This window comes from Accipiter gentilis, chromosome 15, assembly GCF_929443795.1.
Source record: "Accipiter gentilis chromosome 15, bAccGen1.1, whole genome shotgun sequence".
In the NCBI taxonomy this organism is placed as follows: domain Eukaryota; kingdom Metazoa; phylum Chordata; class Aves; order Accipitriformes; family Accipitridae; genus Astur; species Astur gentilis.
In genome coordinates this window covers 13,074,307-13,085,699 of record NC_064894.1, presented here as the reverse complement: position 1 = coordinate 13,085,699, position 11,393 = coordinate 13,074,307, and the positions used below count along the sequence as shown (strand labels likewise).

Here is an 11,393-nt window from a genome sequence, read left to right as displayed (position 1 = left end):
GAGACTAGGTCTCTGGAGAGCACCAGGGTCAATATGAACTTCCAAACCTGTGTACAACCTGAAAAACTAGGGGCTCTGAATAATCCCATTGCTGGATGAAGAAGATATCAGTCAGATTTTGTGGTACCTGGAACCCTCCCGTGTCTAGCAAAAGCCTCTTTAGATCCTTCTAGACCAAGCCACATCAGAAAATCAAAAAGCAACAGGAACTCAACCCATTGAGGGTACGAGTCTGCTCCTCACGTGCACACAGATGGCTTGCACGATGTAATCGCACCAACCCAACCTGTTCAGGAGGCTAGTTTCAACTTGCATGCAACACAGTCTGCCCGTACATGCACTACGTCCGCTTGTCTGGGATTTCTGGATTGCTAGACATCTCGAAATCCTGGACAAATTACTAAAGCTGACAGAAAAGGGCAAGAGGGGAGCAAACAGCCCAAAGTGACAGCCTGTCACAAGGCGCAGTAGCTCTGACAGAGGCACTTTCGCTTTAGTTTTTCTAACAACAGCTGAGCCATCGTGACAGTAGGTCACTGCCCATATTCATCCTTGATCCTCTCTCTCCTAGTTAATTGCTTAAGCGGCTTTCTCAGGCTAGCTCTGTAAACCAGCTCTATCTCCCATTTACGAGACTTCACTGTGAGGGACAGACATTCACTAGCATTTTAGCAGAGGAAGATGTAGGAAAGCTTACCAGATCACTAAAATGACATACTATTAATAGTATTGTACAATAACATAACTTTTTCTATATAGCCCTGAGGCTAAACATATCAAAACGAAGCACAGCTGTTTCAGTGAAACACAGCAGCTACATCCACTCATCCCAGCACCGATTCCACACTGTGCGTCACCCTGAAGCCTCAGCCTGGGAGATTTACCACCGAAACACTGATGCGCGGCTCCAGCCAAAAGCAGAAGCAGGCGCTCGCTGTTGGAAGAGCGGGACGAGATTCCCATTAGCTTGGGACTGGAGAGGGAGCGGTTAAGGTATACGTTCACTCCCGAGTCCCCTTATCGCTATGTGTTTACATCACTCGCTTAATTACCCCCTGCTCCCCAGCCATCCTCCTACACACACGCTCCCCCCCCCCCCACCTCCGCCCGAGAGCACAGCCCAGCCAACGCTGCGCTTCTGCCTTCAGAGAACGACATCCCGGGACGCACGTCCCCCATACGCACACCTCTTCCCCTGGGGAAAAACTACACGTGTTCGGAAAGGGTATAAAAATCCGGCACTCGAGGCGCGCTGCCCCGCACCCGCACGGCGGTAACGCGCGGCAGGCCCGGGCCCGGGCCGGGCCTAGGCCTCGGCCTCGGCCTCTGCCCCCGCCGGAGCAGCGGCGCCCCGGGGCGGGGCGCGCCGGGCCTGGCAGCTGCCCGCAGCCCGGAGAGGTCCGCCCGCCCGCCCGCCCCTGTCCCCTCCAGCCGCGGCCGAGACCCGCCGCCGAGACGGCGACGCCGGCGCTACCCGCCCCGGCTGCCGGCGGCGCCGGCCGTAGGCGGCAGGAAGAGGAAGCGGGGCCGGCGCCGGCGCCGCGGCGGCTCCCCCTGGCGGAGGCGGGCGGCGGGGCGGGGCGGGGCGGGGGCGGGGCCGCCGCCTCACCGCCAGGCCGTGGCCCCGCCGCGGCCGCCCGAGCAGCAGCCGCTGCCGGCGCGTTTCCCCTTCCCGCCCCCTCCCTCGGCGCTGCCTCTCGCCCGCCTCCCCGGCCGGGGCAGCAGGAAGCGGCTCTGATGTCAGCGCCGGCGGCCGCGGCGCGGCTCTGAGCGGCTCCCCCGACCCCGCCGCGGCCCCCCCCCGACCCCGCCGCCGCCGCCGCCGGGGCTGGCGGAGGCGGCCAGCTTCGGCCCCGGGGGCGCCCCCTCCTCTCCGCCGGGGACGCGCGGCCGAGGCGGCTCCCGGGCTCGGCAGAGGCCGCGGGCCTAGGGCGGGCGGCGCGGCGCTCCGCGGGGGTGCGGGAGGGCGCGGGATGCGGAGCGGCGCCGCCGCCGCCGCCTTCGCCGGCGGGGCCGCCGCCCGCCGCCGCTGAGGCCCGCGGCCGCCGCGGATGCGTCCTCGCCCCGCGCGGCGGCCCAGGCGGCGCCTCGGCCAGGCCCTCGCCGACCCGCGCCCGCGCGGAGGGCGGGAGCCGCCGCCGCGCCCCGCGTAGCCCCGGCCCAGGCCCTCGGCCGCCCGGCGCCGGGCCGCCCGCCCCCGGCCTGCCCTGGCCTCTCCTCCCCCAGGCGAAAGAGGAGGCATGTCCGCTGCCGCCTCCGCTGAAATGATTGAAACCCCCCCGGTCCTCAACTTCGAAGAAATCGACTACAAAGAGATCGAGGTGGAAGAGGTGAGTGCGGGCCCCGCCGCCGGCTGGCCTCTCCCCACACACACGCGTCCCCGCTCCCCGGGCGCGGCCTGCCGGCGGGCCGGGAGAGAACCGGGCTGGCCCCCGCGGGCCGCCGGGGTTGCCGTCCCGCCGCAGGCGGAAGGGGCCGCGGGGGCTCCCTGGGTCAGCCGGGACACCCCCCCACACCGCAGTGTACCTGCGCCGGGGGCTGTTGGCTTCTCCGCTGGATGCTGCAGCGGCTGGCACCGGAGGACAAAGGCGGTGTGGCTGGGAGCGGAGGTGCCAGCTTACTTCTGCCAACCCTGGTGCTGTGCTGGGGAGGAGGGGGGGGGGGGTACTTAAGCGGGGTAGATTTGCTCAGGACTCGCAAGTTTCGCCGCCCATTTTGCCACCCAGCTTTAGTACGGGCGGCAAACGCCGTTGTCAAACGCTGTCACAAGGGGCAACTGTTAATTCTGATGTTCCTTTCGGATCTCTGCTTCTGTATGCCGCCGCCACTTGCTCCACCTGCCACCGAACCGAACTGCCGTATATATAATCATCGTACCGGTGTTAATTATTTGCTAAATTTACAGCTCTGTTAGCAGTAAGGACGTACAGATCTCTCTTCACTCTTTTGTCTTAACGTGGGCTAGGGATGTTGCACTCGTGGATCTGTAACGTTTCACTTCTGACCTGTGCGTGTTACCCAGGAACTGACATTCGGTTGTGGTGTAACGTAGCTGGAAGCAAGTATTTCCCCTTCTTCTGTAGAAAGTTATATAGTGAAATGATGTTACTTAAGTTCTTTGAGGCTGGAATGCGATGGATAAGGTACAGAATTTCATATGTACCTTTCGTCTGTCTGGATTTCCTGTAAAAGTAGGATGGGTGTGATCTAGGATAGCTAACGTGCTTTATTAAGGAGCTCAGTAGTATGTATATACCACAGTGTTGTTTAACTCTTAGAATCGCACAAAAATATTGCCACTGTTAGATTTTTTTTTTTTTTTTCTTCCTCCCCTGCTAACGTCTCTACAGGACTGAAGTTGCTTCATGCAGATCTGTGCTGAATTTGATGGGGCCAGCTTGGACCTAGCAGACACCCAAGACTGTTGAAAACAGTCCTTGTGCTTTTATTCATAGATTAACGTCTTTCTCTTTCAGTAATAATTACCCTCCTTTTCTTAAAAAGTTTATGCGGAAGTGAATTTAGTTTTGTGTAGTAGCTTTTATAGATATGACAACCAGTGTCTCACGTTTTTAAAGTGGTTTGCTAGCTACTGGTTTGTTCGTAATTATTATGGTGGGCTCACATGGCCTGGGAGAGTTCACAGAACATAAAACCTGCAGTGTTTTCTTAGAACACCAGGGCACTTTCTGCTGTATTCAGGTAGTGTTGTGGTAACTTTGGCTTTCACCATAGCAGACACTGGAAATTCTCAGAAGATGGCATCTTCCAAAAGATTCCCTTTTCCCCTTTCTCTGAACGTGGCAATCATGAAGATTTTTGACTCTGTAAGTCTAATAGTTCCTCTTTCCTTTATGCATTTAACGTTCTGAAGTGAGAAAATTTTACGGTGTTTGGGAACTGAAAGTATTTTCGCATTTGATAATATACTGATGTTTTTGCAACACTTACTAATGGACAGGAATCAAATCGTCTGCTTTGGGAGAAATGGCTTTTCTTGCCCAAAGAAGAAAATAAAGTTGATAGGAATTTATCCATCATAAAAAGGCGTCCTGTGATGGCTCCTAGAAGTGAGTAGCACATCTCATATGTTACACATAGCACTTTGAATTAATAAAATGCTATACAAATCTTTAATCTTCACGACACCCTGGGGAAGGCTGTTAGCAAGGATTATATCGCTATTTTACATGTAGGAAATGTGGAGCTGCATAGTGTATAATTGGTGTAACTAGAATTTATCATTCTAAGGGTTAGTGTTCAGAGCTTGTACGTACCTGCCTAGCACCCGCAGAGACAGGACTACATGCAGAAAAGTGTATGTAGAGACGATGCCTAAGCAGTAATTTGTGCTTTATTTAATGTAGTTGTTGCATTATCCACAAAGTAGTATCTCTGTTGGAGATGACAAAACTCATGTGATGTAAACAGGGCGAGCTCTCCTAAAGTCACCTCTCTGTGAGAAAATCTGATGAAGATGACGGCTGGTGTAGCATTTTGAGTTACGCTCAGTGTACCTGTCCTACCAGAAATTCTTACAGGCAGTGGGGATACCGTAGTGCTGAACACGGTCTAAATGCCATTGCACAGAGGAAGAAATAAGATCTACTTTACGATAATACAGGTGAATTAGAGACCATACTTAGATGTTGCTTTTCTCAACTGTGGGTATTGACCTCTTACTCAGGATGCAGTTTCAGCACAAATAGTAAACTTTGCAGTCATAACAAAACATACATTGTTACTGAGGATTTTCTGTGCTCTCGCTTCAGGCTCAGAAGTTTTCAAGAATTTTCAAATGGCTGTAAGGACTCAAAATGGTCAGATCTTAATATGCTTGGCAAACTTCACATGTTTCAAAATGGAGTGTCAACAGATCTACACTGGGAACTCAAATGAATGCTTGTATAATCATAGCTTTGCTGTTGTATTATCAAGGCTGTCTTGTCAGCAGATAGCAGTCCCACTCTGCCACTGGTTTATTAATAGATATTGAAGTTCTGGAATACTTGCAGGCCCTGAGTCCTTGCTAATAAATGTGAGATCTATAAGTGTGCTTTCGTTTAGGTTTGGCTGAACTCTACTGGATAATACCAAGAATATACCATATTTTGTTTTAGCTACCACACACATGACTAACTGTACTGTAGTGTTACTTCCCACCAACATGTCAAACGTGTCTCCAACTTCAAACTGCCTTTTCATTATTTAAAGTGCTTAGATTGAAGTAAAATATAGAGATAATTATTATGAATGAGTTGGAGTCAAATCAAAATTGATGTAACACAGTGGGAGTATCTGCAAAACTAGATGGGGAAAAAAACTTAAAACTTGGGTTCAACAGAAATGTTCCCTACTTTACCATGCAAATTTTGGGCTGTGATAATGTCCCCTCTTAAGTTTTCAGGTAGTAGATGGACAAATCATTAGAAACTGAATAAATAAAACTACAGAATTTATCTGAAAACTTAATGTAACTGAAATCAAGTCAACAATAGCCTAATAGCCCTATTTTAAAATCTCATGTTTAAATCTAGCCGAAATACTGCTGTCTCTTCTTCCCAGAGGTGCTTTCACATCTAAGCAATCAACAGACCTTGGTTTTGAATTGTTCTGGCAATCTGCTCCCTGCCACTCTTTCCTGAAAATCCCACAGCCCTTCCTCCATCATGTAACTTGATAACAGTCCCATACATGACCAAAACGCAGACCTCTTCATCACATGATGTGTGTATGCCTTGGATCGCACAGCCAAAGGATGCGTGTCTGGTCATGTATGCTGTGGCCCTGCCCAGTCACTGTCTGATGTAGCCAGGCTGAAAACCTGTGCTGTATTTGCATGGTTGCAAGTTACTGTCAAACAGTCTGAAAGTGTAAATTAGTTGGAAACTGTTGTTTAACGGTCTGCTGGTATACTGTAGTATCCACTGAAGTTTATTTTCAGCAGTCTATTTGGGCAACAGCAGTTAATTCTAACAGGATTTAGGGTAATGTTTTCTTTAAGATGAACAGGTAAGCTTTCTAAATATTTATTTTAAAAAACCTACTTAAGGTGCCAGCAGCTAAGGAGATGCAATTTATGGCATGTTCACCTACCTTAGACGTTTTTGAAAGAGTTGAATAATGTCATTTACTGTCTGAGAAGCGTGCTGAGAACTGCATGTGTTCCTTGCAGTTATGGAGCAGAGTAGCTCAGAGACGAGAGAATGAGGGATACAGCAAGACAACTGAGTTCTGCTCCCCTTTATAGTAGTTAACTTTTTAAAAGTTAATGAGATGCAGTGACTGATTATGTCCCTTACACTACAAGGTAAAGCGGATTTGCATGAGCTCCTGCTGAACATGGAGTTGTTACTACCTCCATTGTTTTTATCTCCTGGGGGATTCTGTCCGATTGTAGAACACCAATCTGCAAAATTGGAAGAAGTTTAGATGACAACCACAGGTGTGATCTGAGATGTGAACAATATTCTTGGATATCTGACATGAGTATGAAAAGTTTGGTTCTCAAGAGCCAAGGGTGGTAGTTAGGAATCTCTTTGAAGTCAGTCGCATCTACAGTTTCTCAGCCTTTTTCAGAAAGTAAGCCTTCAAGGTGCAAAGCTGGGCATCCAGAAGCAAAGGCAAAAAAAATTAGTACATGCTGAAAACGTACACCAGAATTTTCTGTGATTTTACTCTAAATACATTTCTGATATAATTCAAATCACCATTTAAATTTTGTTTAGTGATACCAGTGGAAGATTCTCTTCATTCATCTACATAAGAAAATAGCTGAAGTGTCAGCTGGAGTGTGAGTTTATGGTGGAAGTTACACAACACCAATTTCATGTGGATGAAATTTAGGGTGCTGTAAATGTTAGGAGGTGGCTAATAAGCTAGTTAAACTGTTAATGTAAGACTTTACACTTATTTCTACACATGCAGATTTATTTAATGAATCAATTTGCATCCTGTAAAATAAACTTCTATTTTACTCTCCTAAAGAATGCATGGGAAAGAAACCTCACAGGTTGTTCTATTCCAGCGATGAAAGCAAGACGCACGTTTGAGATACTAATAAAGTTCCGTGTCTAATGCAGCAGCTAAGGTCACAACTGACAGTGTAACTGCTATCAGGAATTGGGGGCGGGAGGAAGGCCTGTCCCAAAGCAAAAACTGAAAACAGCAGAAAAAGCTTCACGTGTCCCTTATTTATCCCACCCAGTGGATTCTAGCAGTATTTTACTGACTGCAGAATGATTATTTGTTTTTCAAAGACCAGTAATTTTAGACTGTGCCAGCCCAGCAAGCCCAACTCAAGTTGGAGCACTTTACCCCAAGTGCCTCATTTCACAGCATTTTGCGTATGAAACTAGAATCTCCTGTCTGGGGTGCTGGAACAGGACAAACTGATTCATACTAGAACATCAGACAAGTGTTTTGTTAATGTGTTTAAATTATTGGTAATTAAAATGAGTTCAGTTCTTGAGACAGATGCGTAAAAGGCTATCAGCATGTAAAAAGCTGGAATTAAAGTATAACCTGATTAGCTGTTATCTTTGCTTGAGATGCACACATTTCTTAGAATGACTGAGCTATCAAAATGCAAAGAGGGTTGGTTGCGTGTTCAGAGCAAAGGAAGAATTTCTGGAAACACCCATAATTTTAGGAACATATGTGATGGTACTTTGATTCTCCATAAACATGTTCTGAAAAAGTTGAAAAGAGAATGATATCTTAAAACGGAACTAAATTCAGAGAGCCGTGTCACTAAATAATAACTGTACAGTGTTGTTCAGCTCTAACAGATGATGCCCTAAATATGAACCAACTATATTAGTTTGTGGCAAGCAGATGTTATGTGTATTTATTAAGAATGTAAGTTGATTTTTAATAACTGATCTTTTTCATTAAGAAATATCTTTTTCTTACAATGTTTTGCATAACTTTAAAGTTGAAACTTGGAAACTAAATCTAAACTAAGTTACTTAGTTCACTTAAAATTAGTGGGATTGCTTATGGGGAGTTTTGGGGGGTGGGGGCTAGGAAGGGGGGAGTGATTTGGGGGTTTGGGTTTTTTCATTGCTGTGTGAATCCCAGAAAGTGAAAGCAACATTTAGAATTGGGTTGAGCACTTGTACAAATAAACTTAACCAGTCAAAGAACATAGCTGTAAGAATTGGCAGATCTGAACTCCTTCCTAAAAGTACTGCCAGGGTATTGGCCACAGTTATTTGTGGCACGGGGCCGATTCGCTTCAACCTGCTTAATAAAGCATAGCACACACAGAGGAACCAAAGTTGGAATTTGAGGCTGGTTGAATGAATGATAGAAAATGTAGGCATATATTTTTAGGGGCTGTAAACTGTTGTTCATGGCTGCTTTTGGCACTTTTTTTTTTTTTTTAATCTGTATGCTTTCTATGTGTCATATGGGCAGATGTGTGAAAGTGTCTAAAAGCATTAGTATGCTTTGTTGGTACTGCTGGAACTGTGGTAGATAGAAAGTAGAAGCAACTAAATTTTAAAATGTGTTTCTGTTTTTACAAAGCATTGTAGAACATCTTTTTTTTCTTCCCCTTCCGTCTTGCATTGTGTCTGAAGCTTGAGAGATCCAAAAGTTCAGTTTGCATAAACCTTTCATTTGCAAATATACCAGTAACCAAAGGGACATAGATATTAAAGACAATTTAGAGACTGCTGTTTGTTTGGAAGCACAGATTTTGTTGGTGTTGTGTTGGGTTTTTTAACTGCTTGTCTTCCCAAAATCGTAAACAAAAATGTCATGTAGATACTGCAAATTATGAAGACAATTCTCCAAAGAATACTACATTTGCTAACCAGGGAGCTATTATATTTTATTGCTCTCTTACATATCCAGCAAGGTTTTTTTAGAAAGAAAAGCATTAGGTATCCAGCATGCAGAGCTAACTAACATGGAAACTTCATGGACAGAGATGAAAACTTTGTTTCTTTATATTTTTGAGTGAATAGAAAACCTGTGCAGTTAACACAAAGTTGAAATTAATTCTTCCAAAGTTTTGACATTTGACAGGGGAATAGGGTGCATCTGAATAAACAGAGATGCATTTTTCTTGTTTTACTTGGGCAGGGGGGGTTATTGGTCACATCCCTTAGGGTGAAATACATCCTTGAGAGCTTAACATATCTGCAATCTCTATTTCCTGCATGATTTCTAGTCTACATACTTACCAGTCAGTATAGTCTACATACTTACAAGTCAGTATCATGTATCTTTGTTTATGTACAGCATTTGATTCTATTTGTACGCAGAGGTAATGTTTGTTCCAGGGAGCTTGCGTGGTTCATATTCTTTAAATAAGACTCCAAATACATTATCTGGAAAACATGCAAACGGTACACTCTTTCACCATGTCGCTTTGTCGCACAGTAAAACATAGCTTTTTACTGGTATGAATTTCATAGGGAGAGGAATAAATTTGTATATACTTTTCAATCTTTAAAGCTCTTTAAGCATTTCTACCAGTTTAAACTGTGTCGGTGTCATGTACTAACCGAGTGGTTCTTAACAAACTTAATTCTATTATGTGGAAAAGTAGAAGCACTGGTGTTCTATTTCTAAACGTGTCATGCCCTATATTTTCCTTTTTTCTCCTAGAAGATATTTAGAGAGATAAAGTCTTTTACCAAAAGAATGTGTTTATTTTTAGATCGTTTTCCAAACATACACAGTGCTACAGATCAACTTCTGTTTATTGATTTGTTGTGTCAATAATTCCATTAACTGTGCTTCATATAATTCAGAATATGCACTACTGCCCAAACATATGGTGTGGCACCAACAGCAGGGGACAAGAAGGAATGAGCGTGAAGAAACTAAAGTTCAGGCAGCGCCTCCCTCCTGTGCTATTAAGTTACTTAGTTCCAGCACACGGTATTGAAGGAAACTACATAGTATTTAAACTGTTCTGACAAATTCTAATACCTACTCCTTTAAAGTATAAGTTCAGTGAAATCTTGAAGGAAGAAAATGAAGTGTAAGTGGAATCCACCACAAGCTTCATTCTGTCGATTGTAAAGGATGTTTTTATGATGAGTAAGATATTTTTTCCAGATTAAGTAGGAAAGACATACTGGGCTTTCACATATGGTAAACTTCAAATTTGTATCAGATCCGTCATTGCTTCTGACGGTTGCTCCTTTCGTATGCTGTCCAAGAGGCTGAGCTGCTTTAATGGAGGATCAGCTCTTCTCTGTTTTCCCTGTATCCTAGGTAAATATTCAGTGCATTCGTGTCCTCTTCTCAAGTTCAACCCTCTGCCTAAGCAGGCACCAAGTCACTGATAAATTGTTATGAAACCTTGACTGCATAGACATTTATCAAACTCTTTTCACCAACCATAAAATTTATATATCGGATGGTCTTTCACAGCCTTCTCTTATGTAATTTAGATTACCTGGTAAGCTCTTCCTGTTGGTGCCTGACACTGATTTTTTTAAATTTTTTTTAATTATTTTTTTTATTTCCCCCACCCCAGTCATTATCAGGACTTCATAAAGTGCATCTGATTCATGGAATTTATTCCACTTTTCATCTAGAGCCCAAGTATTGTGACATTCATGGCACGATGTAAAGCATCACATTGGGTGGTACACTTGTTTATCTTAGTTTCTTCATTGAATAGAAATGTTATATAAAATACAGCAAAATTAAAAAATTAGTAGTTTCTCTAGTATGTGAACTGGAAACACATGTACCAATTCTTGGTATTAAACTTGCAGATAGTTATGGATTTATCTTGAGGGGAACAGTATGCAGTTGTATTGGCTTATGGGCTGAATTTGACCATGTGTAATCAAATGCAAGAGATACTTGGGTGTTCTTTTTTCTGTTATACATGTAATTTTATTTTTATATACATGTGAAAAATAAATATATTTAATATATAGCATATGTAGTATGTATTACATAATCATAATATTAAAACTATATCTGCAATACATATATTTGTACATATGGACATACACAAGTCTTTTCAGTGAGGAAAGATATGACTAGCCAAAAAAAGTAAGCCTGATCTGTCACAAACTGTTGTAAATTATTCGGGCTAAGTGGAAAAAAAAAAAAAAAAGTTCAACTTGCTTCATTAAATTTTATCAGATGTATCTGAGACCAATCTTTTAACTGACATATATGCGCTGTTTTCAAATAGCAATTTTTTTTTTTTTCCCATGTTACTGAATTGAATGTGACAGAGCCATAGTCAAAAACCATGACAGAGTGTGAGAAGAGGTATACTGAGAAAAGGAGCCTTCTAAAAGGAGTCTCACTCAGCCTTGTGCCATAAGGCCAGCTGTATCCAGCTAGGAGAAATCATTACGTGCACACTTCCTTTTCCTAAAGTGAAGAGTTCTTCCCAGTTACTTCAC

General features: G+C 44.5%; 1 protein-coding gene across 7 annotated transcripts in view; it reads left to right on the top strand.

Annotated features, from left to right (window-relative positions):
* The first annotated feature begins 2,137 nt into the window (after nucleotides 1–2,137).
* The window catches only part of MAP3K7 (mitogen-activated protein kinase kinase kinase 7), a 49,328-nt gene continuing 40,072 nt past the window's right edge, over nucleotides 2,138–11,393 (top strand). For all 7 annotated transcript variants that reach the window (XM_049818351.1, XM_049818345.1, XM_049818344.1 and 4 more), the window contains exon 1: nucleotides 2,138–2,330. In XM_049818351.1, coding sequence (XP_049674308.1) covers nucleotides 2,241–2,330 — 90 coding nt within the window. In that variant the 5' untranslated portion in view covers nucleotides 2,138–2,240. The remainder of the gene's footprint in view (nucleotides 2,331–11,393) is intronic.